Source organism: Platalea leucorodia (genome assembly GCF_965183815.1).
Source record: "Platalea leucorodia genome assembly, chromosome: 9".
NCBI lineage: Eukaryota > Metazoa > Chordata > Aves > Pelecaniformes > Threskiornithidae > Platalea > Platalea leucorodia.
The window spans coordinates 17,624,189-17,642,467 of NC_138831.1; the positions used below are offsets into that span (position 1 = coordinate 17,624,189).

Here is an 18,279-nt window from a genome sequence, read left to right on the forward strand (position 1 = left end):
TTGTGCCAAGCCGTGTCCCACGTCCCCCCTCCCTGGGCCAGCAGAGACACCCCCCCCCAGGCCCTTTGCACATTTTCACCTTTTCCTCCTCGTTTTCGGCCCCGGGAAAGCCGCCGAGCGCTGCCAGGCTGGGCCCAAGCCCCCTCTGTCCCCCCGCTCGCTGTGCATAGTGCTTCTCACCCCTTCGTGGGAGACAGGGCAGAGGAGCGGGGCTCAATGCTCGCTGCCCCCCCGGCCCCTGCAGAGCCCGGGGGGTCCGGCGGGGGCTGAGGGCAAGTAACAGGACCCAGGTATTTGAGCCCAACCAAGTTTTTAAGAGTAGATTTTTTCCGTGAGCAAGAGCGTGATTTTTTTTTTTTTTTAATTTATGTGAATAAAGTGGTCTTGGTTTTGTTTGTTTTTTTTTTTTAAATGGACTCTGCCACAGCTCCTGTCCATCCGAACCTGAGGGAAGGGGGCAGACCCTCGCAGAGGTCAGAGCCACAGCACGATATGGGGGCCAGCAGGGGTGGGGGGGCCACGCGACACCCCCCACTCGTGCCCTGCCGGCCCCAGGAGGGTGGTCGCATGAAGGACGTGGGACGCAGCTCCGGCGGCTCCGGGGCCAGGGGGCTAGGAGCTGTCGGGGGCTTCGGGGCTGGGGGCTGCAGCCCTCCGCTTCAGGGGGATGATGCAGATGCTGTTTTTGGCTTCTTTGACTCTCCACCACCGGCCGAGCCTATAGATGAGAGAGATGGGGGTCACCCTCGGCCGGGCCGCAGCGGAGAGGGGGCTGCCCCTGGGCAGTGGCAGGGAGTGGGGACGGTACCGGTGCTCCTGTCCAAGGCCGGCCACCAGGAAGTCGCCGCCTGCGGAGAACTTGAGGCTGTTGACAAAACCCACCTGGAGGGGACAGGGCAGGGTGAGGGGCTCCCGCAGTCTCCTCCTGCCGCCCAGGGAGGGGAGCCCCCACCAAGAGACGCCCCCAGCCCAGCTCCAGCATCCCCAACCTCCCCATCCGTACCAAGGGGATGTCGCAGAGGGGCTCCAGCTTCCGAAATCCCTCACCACACTTCCAGAGCTTCACGCTGGCACTGTGGGAGCCTGGGGCAGAGAGAGGAGACTCCTGCTATGCATCCTGACCCAGGGAAGGGAGCAGGACAGCCCCCCCAAACCCCTGCTCCAAAGCGGCTGCCACACACCTGTAGCCAGGAGGTCACTGTTGCGCAGAGCGGCCACTGCGGAGATCCAGTACGGCTGCTGCAGGCCCTGGGAGTCCTGCATGCCGTGCGCCTGCCGGGCCAGCGCCAGTGGCTTCTTCTTCGTCAGCCCCCACAGGGCTACGGACCTGCCAGGGCGGGGAGGGGTGAGGGGGCTGCGGGGGGCACCGCCTGCCCACCCCGGGCACCAGCCAGCCCCGCGCTCACCCGTCATCAGCGCCCGACACCATGTGCTCCTCGTTGATCAGCTGGATACAGTCGATGGAGCCCCTACGGAGAGAACAGGCAACTACCAGCAGTTCCGAGCGTGCTTTGGGATTCCATTTAGGAAGCAAGGGCTCACCAGGGCGTCAGTGTCCCCAGAGCGCCAGCAGGCTCCTGGTGACACTTGGCACCCTCACACCGCTGCCCCAGCTGGACCCGCCTGCCCGCAGGCCCCTCTCCTGCCCCAGACCTACTGGTGCCCGTAAAACACAAGCTGTGACTCCTCGGGGATCTTCCAGAGCCGCACGGTGCCGTCCCGTCCCCCCGCCGTCACACAGCAGTCCCGGCTCAGGCTGTCCACCCCTGTGATGACGTCCTGGTGCCCGAAACTGGAGGGAGAGGTGGCAAAGAGCTGCGGCGGGCACGGCCCTCCGCCACAGCGCCTGCCCCCGGCGAGGGGGGTCAGCGGGGTGTCCCCTCCCACGTCTTACAGGGTCTCCATGTATGCATTCTCCGCCACGTTCCAGACCTTGACGCAGCGGTCACGGGAGGCGCTGTACAGCTGGTACGTGTCTTTCCGGAAGGACAGGCCCTGCGGATGGACAGACAGATGTCTGTCTGGGGGGGCAGCGGTGAGGGGCACCAGGGAGGATGGCGCTGCCTGGCCCCACAGGCGTCACAGCTGATGCCCCTGACTCACCGAGACGGCATTGCGGTGCCCGGTGAAGATGTGCAGGCGCTTGCAGCTGGCTGCATCCCAGATCACGATCATCTTGTTCCTGTCTCCCGTAGCCTGGCAGAACACAGGGGATACCCGAGACCTACTCCTCGGGGACCTGCGGCCCGTGCCAGCCTCTGCTCCCACCCCATGTGCTTTGGGGGGTCCCAGGGACCCATTCTTGACTCCGGTGGAGGCAGGGGCTGCTTTAACCCAGCAAAGTATACCTGGGCATGAGATACGGCTCCCCAGGACCCCGGGAGGAGATGCACTCCCCACCACCACCTCTCCGCCCCACATGGCAGCGCCAGCATCCCTCTCCCGTACCAGGTACTTGCCATCCGATGAGATGGCCATGCAGAGGACATGCGACGCGTGCCCCATGTGCCGCTCCCCAGTGCCCTTCTTCCCCCCAGGCACAACGCAGAGCCTCTTCCCGCTCTCCACCTCCCCTACGGGAAAGGCACCACCGTCACCCCCTGGGAGCCTCCCACCGCTCCGGAAAGCATCAGTGAGCCTCCCACAGAGCCCAAAACGATGCATGTGCACATCCCCAGAGGGGCCAGGGGCCAAGCCACCTCCACAGGCACCCACGGTCCTGCTGCTGCAGGGTCCCCGCAGGGTTCAGGCTGGGGGAACAGCCCGTCGTGGCCCCAGGGGAACACTTGCATTTGATGAGGGAGCCGTCCTTGGAAGCAGAAAAGATGAACCTGTCATCCGGAGAGATGACCAGGCAGGTGATGGGCAGCTGGTGCGCCCGCAGCATGCGGATGCTGGCTGGATCCAGAGGCTGCACCTGCAGGGAGAGCGGGATGTGAGCTGGGCTGCCCCCGTCCCTTCCCCAGGCTTGGGAGCACCCGAGCACAGCACCCTTCCTTCTCCAGGGCGCCAGCAGCCGGCACGCCGGGCGGGAGAAGGGCTGTGGTCCCATAGCTGGCATGGCAAGTCGGGGTACCAGCTGTGGCCATGCCTGAGTGTCCCCAAAGCCGGCACTTACAGTCCGGCAGCCCCCCAGCACTGGGCACTTACGTCTTTGGCGATGAGGCGCTGCAGCCGGCCCTTCGGCTCGAGCTGGGGAAGAAGCAGGAGGCTCAGCAGAGGCAGCCCCAGCCCCGCGGGAGGGGGACAGAGCCCGCCGGCGCCACCGGGACCAAGGGGACGCGCCCCGCTCCCTGCTCACCACGTCCTCCTTCAGCCGGTCACCGATGAGATCTGCGGGCGTCTCTTCCTCCTCTGCCGCCGCCCGCTCCTCCTCTGCGGTGGACACGGGGCATGAGGGCCAGGCTCAGCACCGGGGGCTGCCCGCCTCTCTGCCCCGCCGGGGCACCGGCGCCAGGGGCCAGGTGGGGCTCACCGTACTGGCGGAGCTGCTCCAGGTACAGCTTGGCCATGCGCAGCTTCTTCTGCGGCATCTCCTCTACCTCCTCCTCCGCCACCGCCCCAACAACGGGCTGCGGGGACAGGCGTGAGCACCGCCACCGGCACCCCCACCGGTACCGCCATCCCCCCCGGCGCAGCCCTTACCTCTCCGGCTTGGAGTCGCTGGACACCTCCTCGCCGCCACCCGCGGCCTCCCCTCGGCGCCCGGGACCTGCGGGAAGGGGACAGGCGCGGCAACACCCGCCGGAGCGACCCCGCCGGGGCAGTGCCTCTCGCCCCCCTCCCTCTCCCCGGCCCGGCCCTCACCGCCGCCCACGGCCGCCGCCGCCCCGGCACCCCCCACTCACCGAGACGGTGTGGCGGTGATGGCGTACCCAAATCATCATCAGCTTGTTCTGCCCCTCAGGGCCTCTGGTCCCATCGCACGTCCTTTGGGGGGTCCCAGGGACCCGTCCTTGGCTGTGCCGCGGCCGTGGCTCTGCCTGGGGCGGGTGCCGGGGGGCCTGTCCCGGCGATGCTCTCAAGAGCTAAAATCTGCTCTTGTGCTGAAACTTCATTTTGCGCTGCCCTTCCTGCTGGGGACGCCGCTGGAGCCAGAGCATCGGTGGCTTTGTAGCTCCCGGGCTCGGCCACATCAGCCCAAGGCAGCGCAGGCTCCTCCGATGGTGGGAGGCAGAAAAAGTGATTTACCCCAGTGTGGCCCGGGGGAGGGAAGGCTTCAGCTTCAACTTCGGCTTCGGCTTCGGCTTCGGCTCTGGCTTGGGCTTCTCCTCCCCTCTGTTTCGCCGCCCAGCAGAGAAGCTGGTGCTTTGTGGCAAAGACGAAGCGCGTGGACAGGTCTTGCCCTGGACCGCTGGAAGGAGCGGCTGTCCTGCTGCTCTCCGGAGGACGCCGGCTCCTCGGGGGCTGAGGGCTCTTCTTTCCTGTTAGACGCTGGAAGAGCAGATACCCCGGCCTGCAGAGCGTCCTAGGGCTGGGGCTGCTGCTTTGTCTCTGCCCAAGCAGAGTCCTCGCTGGGGGCCGAGTGCCACCTCATCCACGCCCTCGGCAGCTGTAAGCTCAGCTGTTGTAGGTTAAACCCCGACTTCAGCCTTCCGCATTGCAGGATGAGGTCCGTCTGAGTCGCCAGGGAGGAGGCCATGGGGCTGGCATCTTTCTTTGCGCCCTGAAGGACTGCAGGCGCAAAGCAGCAGAGGTGAGGTGACAGCCCTCTGTCCCCTCCAGGCAGGGCACGTTGCAGCCCGTGATTCACAGGGCCAGGAGGGAGCCAGGGGGCAAGTGGCTCGGCTGGAGGCTGCTGGTCAGGAATAGCCCCCTCCAGAAACAGCCCCCCTCCCCACAGACCCGCTGGGAGCAGAGTCCCCCTCGCCCAGGGTGGGGGAGCTCCGTGCTGGGGTCCTGCCTCCTCCCCGCTGCCCTCACTCACCCTCTCTGATGTACGCCATCTCCTCACGCATATCCGCCTGCCGTCCCATGAGCCCTGGGGGGACGCAGCGTGTTGGGGACCCTGCTGCCTGTCAGGAACCCCGCTTGCCCATCGGGGACCCCGCCACCCAGCCCGCCTGGCTGCACAGCTCCCCGGGGAGGGCTGACCCCGGGGTGCAGCATCGGGGAGAGGATGGATGGGCCTGTTTCCAGCCCCACCTGCGCAGGCAGGGGTGAGAGGGGGTGAAGGGGTGCCCCACAGGTTCTGCCCCGGGACACGGGGACCCTGAGAGAGGAAGGGACCCCGGAGCTCATGGCTCACCGATGAACCTGACAGCCTCCTGCCGCAGGGGCTCCTGCGGGCTCCGCAGGTAAGGCTGGCTCTGGCGCAGGTAGTCCTTGGCCTTCCTCCTCTTCCTGGCCAGCTGGAGAGAGGAGAAGGGCGCAGGCTTGGCATAGAGCTGCCCCCCAGTTGGCCCGTCCCCCCACCCAGGGCTACCCTCCTTCCCCCCAGCACCACATTCCCAGCTTCCTGCCATGTGGCATCGGGGTTCAGAGGGAGCAGAGGGCTCCCCAGGGATGCTGGGGTGCCATCCTGGTGGCAGGGTCCCCTTTGGGGACCTTTGGGGACCCCAGGGGAGAGGACAGCAGGGAGCAGAGCCTGCTCCGGGAGGCTCCGTGCTGCTAGAGGGGCACAGCCCTCTGTCCCCCGCACTGGGCATGGGGCAGGGTTCGTCCAGGTCGGATCCCGGGGGCACTGGGGCTGCGCTTACCAGGCACTCGCTCATCCTCCATGCCTGCGCGATCTCGGCCAGCTGCGCCAGCTGCCTCCACTTCAGGAACTGGCCAGCGCTGCGGAGGGCTTCAAGGGAGGCCTGGTGAGCAGCAGAGAGATGCCACCACCGCCAGTCGGGTCACAGGACCCTGTGTCCCCCCTCTTGGCAGGGCTCAGAGCCTATCCCTGCCCATGCAGGAAAGACACAGCAGCGGGGGACTGATGCTGCCACCAGGTTCAGCACCCCAGGGTGCTGAAGGTAAGTGCAGCCACCCTCTCTGGCTGGAAGCCTGTTGGGGCTTCAAGCTTTTGGCCCCAGGATGCTGCGGAGCCATAACCCAGTCTCTGAGGCTGCAGGGACCGATGCCAGGGGCTGTGTGGAGGGAGCTGGGTGGGAAAGGGACCCACCTCCCCATCCATCCAGGTAGCAGGAGGTAAAAGACAGCAGTGGGCAGGGAGGTGGGCCCTGCCTGGTCCTAGGCACTCAGCAAGCTAAACCTCATGGTGACACACATTTGAAGGGTCCAGTGCCCTGCCCAAAGGACCGGTCAGGTTGGGATCCCACCTTAGCCACACTCTTGTCCTGGTCGTGCAGGTGAAAGAGCAGCGGCAGTACGCTGTCCCACACCTCCTTCTTCATCCTCTTCTTTTCGGCACCCACCACGAGCCCCATCGTGGTTTGGAAGAGACGGATGGAGAGCTCCCGCACGGTGCCTGACTCCTGGGGGAGGAGGGGAGGAGGACCTCAGCCCCAAGCCCATGGCGTGCAAGGGGCTGACATGGAGATGGATGTCCCCAAACCAGTGGCAGGCAACCCCGTTCCAAAAGGGAGTGAGCTGCGGCATGCAGGTCTGCTCAGGGGGGCTGGGGTCCCCGGGGCTGGGGTCCGGAGAGGGAGACCCTGCGGAGGGCTGGGGGATGCTGCCAGGGCAGGGTGCGCATTGGTGGGGCTCAGCACACCTGCTGCCCTCCTGCCACCACCGTCCCCACCGCGGCAGGGAGGCCGAGCCGGGGTGAGTCCATGCCAGGGGCTTGGGACGCAGCACGGAGTGACCGAGGGCAGCGATGGGGTCTGGGGGCTGTGGGGCCAAGCGTCCCCCTGCAGAGCACGGGGCTGCAGTGGGAGGCGTGAAGGGAGGTGTCGGGTGAAGGGGGCATGGAGCTGTCCCCCAGCCTTACGTTGTTGAAGAGTGGCTGGAGCTTGCCAGCTAGTGCCAGGGCGGTGAGGCTGGGCATCTTCCCCTCCAGCAGCTGGAGCACGTTGCTGAGCACGGACAGGGCCAGGGCGCTGGCATCGCTGTCAGCATCCTGCAGCTGCTCCATGATGTGTGGCAGCAGGACAAGGGTTCTCTTTGCCTGTGTGAGACATGCCACCTCCTTTTTGTAAAGCAGCGACCAATCGCAGGGGTGAAAACCCTCTCCGCCAACACTGGCCTCCCCGCTGGCTTCTCAGCAGGCAGCGTGGGTTACGAGGGCAAGGTCCCAGCAGACAGGGCTTACCGGCATGGCCATGGCAAGACCAGGGCGCAGAGGGGGAGGACAGGCAGCGCTGGCTCCTTGCCAGCCCTCGGCTGCCTCCTTCTCCACCAGACCCCTTGGGCAGGCTGGTGGGCGACCAGCACTGCCTGCAAAGCTGCCCAAGCTGCCAGCAGCCCCCACCACAGCCACTGCGTTTCACCCTGGGGCTCAGCACCCCCCGCTCAGGCTCTGCAGACCCCACGCTCAGGCTGGTCGCTCTGCTGCCAGCATCCCTGCCCGGACATGCTGGCAGAGGGAGCCCGGTCCCCTTGGCACTGCTGCCTCTCTCCTTGCACGGCACAGCCATGGGGCAGAGGGCCAGGGAGGCAGGACAGCTGGCTGCAGCCGGCACAGCTCCCGATGCCCAGAAAAGCCTAAGCTGCCGCATTACCCACTGCTCCAGCCTGGGCTGCTCTCCCGGCTGTCCCCTACTCACCGTGTCGGGCCTCTCGGTGAGCCTGAGGATGCCCCTGAGCACCAGGCTGGGCATCCCCAAGCATTGGCTCCGCAGATACATGGGGAAGATTTCCAGGGCACGGTCCAGCTCTTCACCGAGGTCGGTGCAGCCCAGCATCTGAAACACGTGCAGCGGAAGCTGGTGTGGTGCTGGCTCCAACCATCAGCTCAGGGCAAGGAGGCTGGGGCAAGACCAAACCCGGACAGAGGCGGCGGGGATTGCGGAGAGCCCCCGTGCCCCACACCACACCGCCCTGGTTGCTCGCCTGCTCCTCCATGGTACCAGCCGGAGCCCACCCACCGCCCCAGCTCCCCCCCCAGCGGTGGGCATGGGCGAGCCGAGCGTTGGAGGCAGTTTGGAGCAGTGCCACCTCGAGGCTCACCTCGACGAGGAAGACCATGGCGATCATCTCCCAGGTGGGGTCCTCCACACTGAGGAGCTCTGCCAGATGGCAGAAGATGGTGGAGCGCAGGGGTCTTGGGGTCTTCATCATCTCCCTGGCAGGGGGAAGGAGGCACGGTCAGGCCTGAGCCAGGCAGGCACATCTCTTTGGGGTTTGCACCAGTCTGGACATCACCACTCTGCAGCACTTTGAGCAACAGGGACCCTGCTGCCATCAGCCCCAATGGTGGGGGTGGCATGGGGTGCCCAGTCCCCGAGGAGCAGGGAGAAGGGGCTCTCACCTGGCCACAATCCGCACTCCCATGAGGTGGGTCTGGGCGCTGAGCAGGGTGTCCCAGCCACCCTGCGCCTCAATGGCCAGCACCTGGCTCTCAAAGCCCATGCTGCAGAGCAGCATTCTCATGGACTGCACCGCAGACCTGCTCAAGAAGAAATGCTCAGCTCCCACTGGGAGCCCTGGCTTGGCTCCAGGTGGCTGGCAAGGATGAGAGGGCAGGGATGCAGCACCTGATGGGAGTGAGCAGATCCTGTTGGTGCTCCTTCCAGAAGATGTGCACCTCCTGCAGCATCAGCTCTGTGGTGAACGACACTTGGAAAAGCAGCACCAGGAAAAACTGGGGGAAAATTGCCTCCACCTGCTGCAGGCAGGTGGGCTGCAGGAGGATCTCGCCTATCGTCCTGGCTGCCTGCAGAAGACACCCAAACACCAAGATGTCCCTGCGCCCCTGGGGAGGTCAAGGCTTGGGGTGGGCAGGGAAGGGGAGCAGCGGCCCCGCACAGCTGAGAGCAGCCCCGGAGGTCAGCAACTCACAGCCAGGGAGCAGATGCGCGGGTGATCCTTAGGGGAGGTGGAGGTCTTGCGCAGCGACTGGTTCATCAGCATGCTGAGCAGCTCCTGCAGCACCTTCTTTGCAGCCTGGGGCTCGGACAGCATCGTCTTCCACATGGCCATGGCGACACTGCGGGAAACCAGGGCTCTGTCAGCGGGGACACCCCGGAGGATGGCCGGGCTGAAGTCCCTCAGGAGGGTCTTGGGGCCCCCCTCCCAGTGTGAGAGGAGCCCCAAAGAATGGTGGGCCCCGTACGGGGTGCACGTTGGGGAGCACTGCAGCAGGCTGGCCACCACTTCGCTGGGATGTTTGCCCATCAGCACCAGCAGGGCCCTGTCCAAGCTGTTGAGGGCTACCAGCGCCTTGATGGAGGGCAGGCTTCTGTAGATGGCCCACATGACGTTCAGCACCTGGAGGGCAGACATGGGTGGGAGTGGGGATGTCAGCAGGGCAAGCATGGCCGTTTACCCAGCTCCCACTGGGAGGTGCTTCCGTTCCCGTTGCAGTACGCCGGCTTGAGACAGCATCAGTGCTGGCCAGGCGCAGAGCCGGGGGAGGAAAGGTCCCCCGCTGGGCTGGAGCATCGGCCATGCCACCCACGGGCTCCTCACCTGCCCTGCCTGGAAGGCAGGGTCTGCCACAAGGATGTCCACCATGTGGGCAGCCACACTGATGCTGTAGATGCTTGGGTCTCTGAAGCTCTCAATGGCCATGAGGATGATGTCTGCCTGGTCGGAGGGTCGGAGGTATTTCGTGAACATCTGTGAGATGAAGGAGAGGAGGGAAGATTTGTCACCCAGAGCGTCACCCAGAGCATCTCAGCTGTGGAGTGAGAGTGAGACGCAGAGTCAGGGTGCGCTGGGGAGGAGACCGACAGTGGGGGTCAGGGTCCCGTGGGGAACTGGAGCTCGCTGGGGGCCTTTGCCTAGCCCCTGCTCAGAAACAGCACGAGCTCCCATCATCCCCATGCATTGGGTGTCCCTTCACTCATGCCGACCCCCCTGGTCAGGGGCCGAAGGCACTTCTTACCAAGAAGATTTCGCTGGCACAGCCGTTTTGTGAAAGCTGCCAGGGCTGCTTCACTTGCCAGGCCTCCTGCAGCTGCCCTGTGTCATGCAGCCAGGGCCACCTGCCTGGGGAGGAGCAAAACCAGGGTTCTCAGAGCGAGGGTGCAGAGCTGGAGGTGCAGTCTGAGAGCATCGGGCTGAAAAGTCACTGGCAAAGAAAGAGGGCACCCAGACAGGTCTGGGGAGCAGAAACCAGGGAGGGTCCAGGGCTAGTGTGAGCAGGGGTGAGGGGAAATGGCTTTTCGTGCAGGCGGGTTGGATCAAGCTTTCTCTTGCCAAGGAGAGCGGCCCCTGGCTGCCCATGCCTCGGGGCACCCAGCCCGACACAGCTTCTCTTACTTCTCTGCTGCAGGACGAAGGTGTGCAGGTGATAGAGAGCTTCTGCAGCCTCGTGGCGGGTCCCCTGGTCCTTGCAGGTGCAGCAGAGGGTGAGGTGCCCCACCAGCTTCCCCAGCATCGCAAACCGATGTGTCTTGGAGCACTGATGTCTGACTGTGGCTTGTGCAAAGCAGGGGCAGAGCTGGGGGAAGAGAGGCAGCATGGGCACAAGGTGAGCCCCAGCTGCTCCCAGAGCAGCCAGGCAGCAGCCCAGAGCAGGGCAGCGCTGCCAGACGCAGGTTCCTGCCTGTGCCCGTGGCAGCCCTGCTCTGCCCTGGGAGAGAGCATGGACAGGACAGGGGCAGGGCAAAGACTCCTGCTCCTGACCTCCTGCTGACTGGGTGCCCAGCTTCCCCGGGAGGTGCTGGGGCTCAGGGCCACAGGGGCTGCCCAGGCCAGGAGCTCCGTACCTGCAGCAGGGGGCAGGTGGTGATGAACTCGGCTAGCCTGGCAATCCGTGCCATGGCCCTCTCCTGCACTGCTGCCAGCTGGGAGTTGGTGAAGGACAGCAGGAGCTGGGAGGAGAAAAGCTGCTGATGTGCCAGGGAGGTGGCATGGCACAGCCCAGCCCAGCCAGGCTTGCGCCGGGGCAGTGCCCAGGATGGGGCACGTGTCCTTCTTGCCCCTCGCAGCAACTTGCTGCGGCCAGGCAGGTCGCCGCATTGCACTCCTGCTGCTGCGTCTGCTGCTTTCCACTCACTCCCACCTAAAAAAGTGCCTGCGCCCCCCACCCGAGGACCCCAAGGCTTTGGGATGACCACCTGCCTGGGGACCTGCAGTGCGGGCTCTGGGATATGGCCTGTGGTGAAGCTGGAAGGGGAAAGCCCCAGGGCTGGGCTCCCCTTGCCAGGCAGGCAGGCAGGTCCATCTGGGAGGGAGTGTTGGGCAGGATGGGCAGTGGGCAAGGCTGCAGGGGTGAGGCGGGCTGGGGCAGGAGGAGAAGGGTCTCTGGCAGCAGCCAGGAGGCAGCGGGCTGGGTGGGGGGCACGGCAGGGAAGGAGGGATGTTCCCTGCCCCCCTCCTTGCACCAGGCACTGGGCAGGGGGCACTGCTCAACCCGGGGGTCACTGCCCGTGGCGACCCTGTGCCAAGGCCCGACCTGCAAGATCTTCTGCAGCTCCAGGATGCCGAGAGGGCCGGCGCTGCGTACCAGTGCCTGCAGCATGCTGTCCATCGCAGCCAGGGTCTGTGAGGCGGACAGAGTCTTGGGGGCAGCCCTGGAAGCCTCGGGGTGGGGGTGGGGGGTGTCTGTGGCCCTGCGGTGCCCAGGAAGGGGCCTCGGGGTGGGGGAGGTCCCTGTGTTTCACCCTGTGGCGTACCTGGGAGTAGAGGAAAGCCGTGGGTCCCTGGCTGTCCTGCGGAGGCAGGTGGAAGATGCTGCAGAAGCAGATTTGGAGGAGGCTGCTGCTCTTCTCCTGCAGAAGCAGCCCCGCTTGGCTGTGGGGACAGAGAATTGCTCTTCAGATCCAGCAAGGAGGAAGCAGACCCTGGGGTTGGAGACCTGGGCTGATCCCCACACTGCAGGGGACATCTCAACCCCCCCATGACGCTGACACTCGCCTTTAGGGGGAAAACCCTGTGGCACCCCCTGCCCTGCTGTCTGCCTCCCTCGTGGACCCAGGGCTGGGGAAGCCCCCGACCTGGGATTGCCCAGCACCGGGAAGGCCAAGCTGGGGGCTGGGGCAGCTACCTCATGGAGCTGATGGCCAGCATGGCTTGCTGCCGCACCGCAGTGTCCAGGTGGTCAGCGGGCTCCTCTTGCAGCAGCACCTGTGGAGCACAGCAGGGTGGGACGGATCGGGATGGGCAGTCTCCCTTGGCCAGCAAGAGCCTGCGGGGCTGGCAGAGCCCAGGTGCCCCCATCTTGGCACCCCCTCCCCACCCAGCACCCAGCGGTCCCAAGCCCTGTGGTGGGAAGGGCTGTGCCCATTACAGAGCCACAGGCTGGCCGAGAGACCTGCAAATGTCATCGGGTCCAAGCCTGGGCTCCAGCCGGGCCACCCAGGTGGCGTTGGAGCATCTACAAGGACGGAGACCCGGAGCAGTGCTCATCCACACCCCGCTGCCTGGCCGAGCCCTCTCCTGCCCCCAGGGCCATGCCACTGCACGCTGCCCCTGCCTCAGCCTGGCTGGTTGTCCCCTCACCTCAATGGTCTCCGCCACCTCCAGCTGGCAGAAGTAAAGCATGTCCCACATGGTGGAGTCCACTCTGGTAGTGCTGCAGATGGTGTGGACGGAGGCCAGAAACTGCAGCTTCTGGTCCTCTTGCTGCCAGCCGGGGAGGGGACAGATGGACAGACAGTGTCAGGGGGGAGAGAGAGAGCTGCGGGGTGGCCAGCACAGCCCCCAGCACCTTGTGAGCACGGGATGGGGTCAGAAAGATCGGCCAGGAGACAGGGGCGCCGCCTCGTAGAACTGGCCAAGGTTACCTTTGGTCTGCTCCGGAGGAAGGCTCGGATGATGCCCAGGGTATACGCTTCCTCCCTGGGCAGAGCCAAGGCAGAGTGGCATGAATCTGGCAGAGAGAGAGCAGGCAGGGCTGGGGGGCAGGCAGGGGGGAACACTCGAGCCCTCTGCCCAGCTCCCGGTGATGTCACCAGCCCTGGCTCAAGGCTGGGATGCTGGTGTCCCCTGTGTGCCCCAGGGGCAAAGGTGCGATGCTGGAGGGCAGCACGGGGAGGGGGCCCTGGCTTGCCCAGGTGAGGGACACGCTGGCACTGCGGGGCAGGGAGAGTCCCTGTCCCGGGATGCCATGAGAGGGCTGGCTCCCTGGCCACTGTGCCGTGGGAGCCCCGATGCCAGCCTGCCTGGGGGATGGGAGCCTGGGACAGGGCAGAGCAGGGTGGGCAGCCCCCTGCCTGCAGCGCCCACACACTCACCTGCCTGCAGCGGCTCAAGCTTACACATCTCACTGGGCTTTGGCCTGGAGCTGGGAGCTGGGGCAGCTCTGTCCTCCTCGGCCCGCCTAGGGTGGTCGGGGGGTCTCCCCGCCATCCTGCGGAAGGAAGGGAGGGAGGCAAGGGGTGAGAAGGACCCTGCGCCCCCTGGGGCTGCCCTGCCGGGGCAGTGGCGCAGAGGTGGCCGTGCTTGGGGGGCTCCTTGCTCCCACCCTGACCCAACACCGACACTGTAGGGGCAGGGCTGGGTGACACAGGGTGTCACAAAGGGCCCCAACGTCACCCCCCCCAGGGGGGCACCCCCGAAGTGCCCCCGTTCCCCCCCTCCGCAGGAGCCCTCCTTGCCCCAGGGGGACGGGACTGACTCCCTCTTCCTCCTCCTCCTCCTCCTGCTGTGGGGCTGGCGTTCATCTCTGCCGGAGGCATCCCCCTTGTGGCAGGGACCCCTCTGTCCCCGTCCCCTCGCTCCCGGGGCCTGCTGCCACCCCCACCTGCGGCCGGGCTGAGCGGGGGCGCAGCCCCCAGCCCCTCAGGCACACCGAGGCTTTTCCTTCTTCCACACGAGGCCCGGGACGAGGCCCGCGGGGGTCGCTCCTCTCTCCCCAAAGCCGCGGGCACACAGGCAAGCCCGACGCCCTCCCGCAACTGCTGGGGATGTCGCGGTCCCCCGGTTACGGTTGCCATGGTGCGTGGCAGGGTTCCACCAGCCCCCGGTTGGCCGCGGGGGGGGCGGGGGGAGGGCAGAACCCCCCCCCGCTCCCCTCGCCGGGGCCCACGGCCCCAGCCCGGCCGTACGAGGGCAAGCGGGGTCCCGGCCCCGGGCGCTGAGGGGCAGCGGTGCCCCGAGGTCGGGACGGGCGGGACGGGGCCGGGGGGAGAGGGAAGGGGAAAAGGGGAAGGGGAGAGGGGTGCGGTGATGGGTCAGTGCTGGGGTCAATGGTGGGGTCAGTGGTAAGTCAGTGATGGGTCAGTTTTGGGGTCAATGATGGGATCAGTGATGGGATCAAAGATGGGTCAATTTTGCGGTTCGTGATGGGTCAGTGATGGCTCAGTTTTGGGGTCAGTGATGGGGTCGATGGGGTCAGTGATGGGCCCAATGGGTCAGTTTTGGGGTCAGTGATGGGTCAGTTTTGGAGTCAATGATGGGGTCATTGATGGCTCAGTTATGAGGTCAGTGATGGGATCAATGATGGCTCAGTTTTGGGATCAGTGATGGGGTCAGTGATGGCTCAGTTTTGGGGTCCGTGATGGGGTCAGTGATGGGGTGGGTGCTGTGTGTTTGGGAGGTGCAGCCATGGGGTGGGGGCAGTGATCAGCTGGGTGCTGCTGTTCAGGTAGCTCTGTCCTCCTCCTCCCAGGCCCGCCTAGGGTGGTCGGGGGGTCTCCCCGCCATCCTGCGGAAGGAAGGGAGGGAGGCAAGGGGTGAGAAGGACCCTGCGCCCCCTGGGGCTGCCCTGCCGGGGCGGTGGGGCAGAGGTGGCCGTGCTTGGGGGGCTCCTCGCTCCCCCCCTGTCCAGGAGCTGCTGGCAGCTGCCCAGAGAGCCAACGTGTCCTTCATGTGGGTGGCCAGTGATGGGTGGGGAGCCCTGGAGAGCGTGGTGGCTGGCAGTGAAGCAGTGGCGGAGGGAGCAATCACCATCGAGCTGGCAGCCTACCCCATTAAGGAGTTTGCTGCCTACTTCCGTAACCTCAACCCCTACAATAACAGCCGAAATCCCTGCTTTCGGGACTTTTGGGAGCAGAAGTTCAAGTGCAGCTTCCACACGCAGGACTGTAGCCGGTACTCCCTCAAGACAGGCAAGTTTGAGCCAGAGTCCAAGATCACGTTTGTGGTCAATGCGGTCTATGCCATGGCCCGCTCTCTCCACAACATGCACCAGGTGCTGTGCCCCAACGCCACCAAGCTCTGCGACGCCATGAAAGCCGTCAATGGCAAGAGGTTCTACAAGGACTTTATGCTCAATGTTAATTTTGATGGTGAGTCCAGAGATGGAGACAAGGGTTGGCTGCCTAACTGGAAAGGGATGGGTGGAGGGACGGGGAGGAGGAAGGAGACCCGTATTTGACCCAAAGCCCTCCGGTTCCTCCATCCTGCCCACACCTGGGGACCCGTGTGCTATGGGCTGTGGTTGTCCCAAGATGCCAACAGCTCACCATCACCCTTGGGAGGCAATCTAGGCCTTCTGTCCCCAGTGTGGAGAAGCTGGTGACCAACTCCATCCTGCTAGAGCTGGGTGGGACCGGCCCCACAGGGGCCCCTCCGGGAACGTCAGGCCTTGGAGACCTCACTTGGAAGCGCCATGATTTATTCACATTTCAGGGATTAAAGTGGAGGGAGAACCTTGATCAGGGACCTACATAGTTGGGGATGAATTAGAAGTGTGGCTGTGCTCTGTGACTTGGGCTGAGCCCAGCTACCCAGGTGTCACTGAGAGCCATGGAGGCTGAAAAATCCCGCTCTGTCCCTGCAGAGCTGGCTGGGGCTGCCGAGCATTTAGGCATGTGGGGAGATGATAGTTCTCAACCATTGCTTTCCTGCTCCTAATGTGTGCATAGGCAGCAATTATGAGAGTGAAGGCAGGGAACAGGTTGGACATTTGCCTGTGACCATGGTGGGATGTGACCCTTTGAAGGGGCCCTGCCTCCACGCCGGGAGCGAGCACTCTCCTGCCCCATGGCAGTCACCATCTCCCTTTCTTCTCCCTCCAGCTCCGTTCAGGCCAGCAGGCACCAAGAGTGTCGTTCGATTTGACCGCTACGGTGATGGCATCGGGCGCTACAACATCTTCAGCTATCACCACATGGACGAGCGGTATCGGTATCAGAAGGTGGGCTACTGGGCTGAGGGGCTCATCCTCAACAGCAGCCTCATCCCCTGGGCTGAGACCTCCATCCCCGTGTCCCAGTGCAGCGACCCCTGCAAGAAGAATGAGAGAAAGAGCATGCAGCCCGGAGACATATGCTGCTGGATCTGCATCCCCTGCCAGCCCTACGAGTACTTGCTGGATGAGTTCACCTGCGTGGACTGCGGTCTCGGTTACTGGCCCAATGAGACCCTGAATGGCTGCTACGAGTTGCCCCAAGAGTGTATCCGCTGGAAAGACGCCTGGGCCATTGGTCCCGTCACTATCTCTTGCCTGGGTTTTATCTCCACCCTCTTTGTTTCTGGAGTCTTCGTGAAGAACAATGATGACACCCCCATCGTGAAGGCCTCAGGCCGGGAGCTCTGCTACATTCTCCTGACCGGGGTCCTCACGTGCTACAGCATGACCTTCATCTTCATCGCAAAGCCTTCCACCGAGGTGTGCACGCTCCGGCGTCTGGGGCTGGGCACGTCCTTCGCCGTCTGCTATTCGGCCCTCTTGACCAAGACGAATCGCATCACCAGGATCTTCAGCGGGGTGAAGGAGGGGGTCCAGCGCCCCCGGTTCATAAGCCCCACGTCACAGGTGGTCATCTGCATGGCCCTTATCTCTTGCCAGCTGATCATCGTCATCATCTGGCTGCTGGTGGAGACCCCTGGCACAGGCAAGGAGACGGAGCCTGACAAGAGGTACATCATCACCCTCAAGTGCAACAACTGCGATTCCAACATGCTCGTTTCGCTCACCTACAATGTCCTCTTGATGGTCCTCTGCACGGTCTATGCCTTCAAGACACGGAAATGCCCCGAAAACTCTAAAAGGGCTTGATCGGAGCGGTCCTGGTGACCCCCAGCCTGCCCCTGACTGCTGCCTTCCTGGCCAGGCTCGGCCTCGCAGTACGTGCCCACAGTGCGCAACGGCCATGAGGTGGTGGACTCCACGACGTCGTCCTTGTGAAGGACGGGGAGGCCAGGTCGTGGTGCTGCTGCTCCTGCCTGCGGCTGCACTGCACCCCGGCTCCCTCCCCAGGGAGAGCAGCGCCCGCGGCACCGCCCGCTCAGGGGCCAGAGGCAGCCGGGAGGCTCGGCCCCCGCCCCAGCACGAGCTACACGTCCCACGCGCTGGGTCATGGTACGTTGTCACCCTTCCTTTGCACTGAGCCACGTTACACATCCCTTGTCCCCTGCCCTGAGCCCTGGTGCACTACCCCCTGTCCCTGCACCCAGCCATGGTGAACATCCCCAGTCCTTTGCACTGAGCCGTGGTGCACGACCCTGTTGTCACCTGCACTGAGCCATGGTGCGTGTCCCCCCATCTCTTGCACTGAGCCGTGGTGCACGTCCCCTGCGTCACCTGCACTGAGCCGTTCTGCACATTCCCCCATCCCCTGCGCTGAGCCCTGGTACGTGTCCCCCTGTCCCTTGCACCAAGCCACGGTCCGTCCACGTCCCCGTCCCTTGCACTGAGCTGAGGTGCACATCATCCCCTCCATTCCCTGCCCCGAGCCACGGTGAACGTGCCCCCCGTCCCTTGCACTGAGCCGCAGTGCACAGACCCCGGCCCTTGAACTGCACTGTGGTACACGTTCCCCACCCCTGCACCAGCTGTGGTGCAAGCCCCTTGCCCCAAGCCGCCGTGCACAACCCGACTCCCTCTTGCTGAGCCACACCAAGTCACGCCCCGCTTGCCCCGAGCCACGCCGAGCCCTGCCCCAGCACCCACTGCCCTCGCCCTATCGCCCACCCCGATTTCCTGGTGTGGGGCCTTTCATGTCCCCCTTGTGCCAAGCCGTGTCCCACGTCCCCCCTCCCTGGGCCAGCAGAGACACCCCCCCCCCAGGCCCTTTGCACATTTTCACATTTTCCTCCTCGTTTTCGGCCCCGGGAAAGCCGCCGAGTGCTGCCAGGCTGGGCCCAAGCCCCCTCCGTCCCCCCGCTCGCTGTGCATAGTGCTTCTCACCCCTTCGTGGGAGACAGGGCAGAGGAGCGGGGCTCAATGCCCGCTGCCCCCCCGGCCCCTGCAGAGCCCGGGGGGTCCGGCGGGGGCTGAGGGCAAGTAACAGGACCCAGGTATTTGAGCCCAACCAAGTTTTTAAGAGTAGATTTTTTCCGTGAGCAAGAGCGTGATTTTTTTTTTTTTTTAATTTATGTAAATAAAGTGGTCTT

At 64.8% G+C, this 18,279-nt stretch overlaps 1 protein-coding gene and 1 pseudogene across 2 annotated transcripts; one reads left to right on the plus strand and one right to left on the minus strand.

The window, feature by feature from the left end:
* Nucleotides 1-474: 474 nt before the first annotated feature.
* On the minus strand, nucleotides 475-12,549 carry LOC309594877 (U3 small nucleolar RNA-interacting protein 2-like; annotated as a pseudogene). The gene is made up of 21 exons: nucleotides 12,499-12,549; nucleotides 10,764-10,841; nucleotides 9,520-9,669; nucleotides 9,222-9,318; nucleotides 8,059-8,117; nucleotides 7,656-7,793; nucleotides 5,249-5,351; nucleotides 4,192-4,424; nucleotides 3,476-3,572; nucleotides 3,302-3,375; nucleotides 3,151-3,192; nucleotides 2,785-2,917; nucleotides 2,449-2,573; nucleotides 2,104-2,196; nucleotides 1,895-1,995; nucleotides 1,658-1,792; nucleotides 1,407-1,469; nucleotides 1,182-1,327; nucleotides 1,004-1,083; nucleotides 809-882; nucleotides 475-718 (listed from the first exon to the last, which is right to left on the minus strand). The product of its transcript is annotated as a U3 small nucleolar RNA-interacting protein 2-like (transcript).
* Nucleotides 12,550-14,186: 1,637 nt separating this feature from the next.
* LOC309594878 (metabotropic glutamate receptor 2-like) lies at nucleotides 14,187-16,942 on the plus strand (the record flags this gene model as incomplete). Its single annotated transcript, XM_082321280.1, has 3 exons — nucleotides 14,187-14,201; nucleotides 14,768-15,227; nucleotides 15,960-16,942. The coding sequence occupies 3 exons, from the start codon at nucleotides 14,187-14,189 to the stop codon at nucleotides 16,940-16,942; spliced, it is 1,458 nt and encodes a 485-aa protein (XP_082177406.1).
* Nucleotides 16,943-18,279: the final 1,337 nt, after the last annotated feature.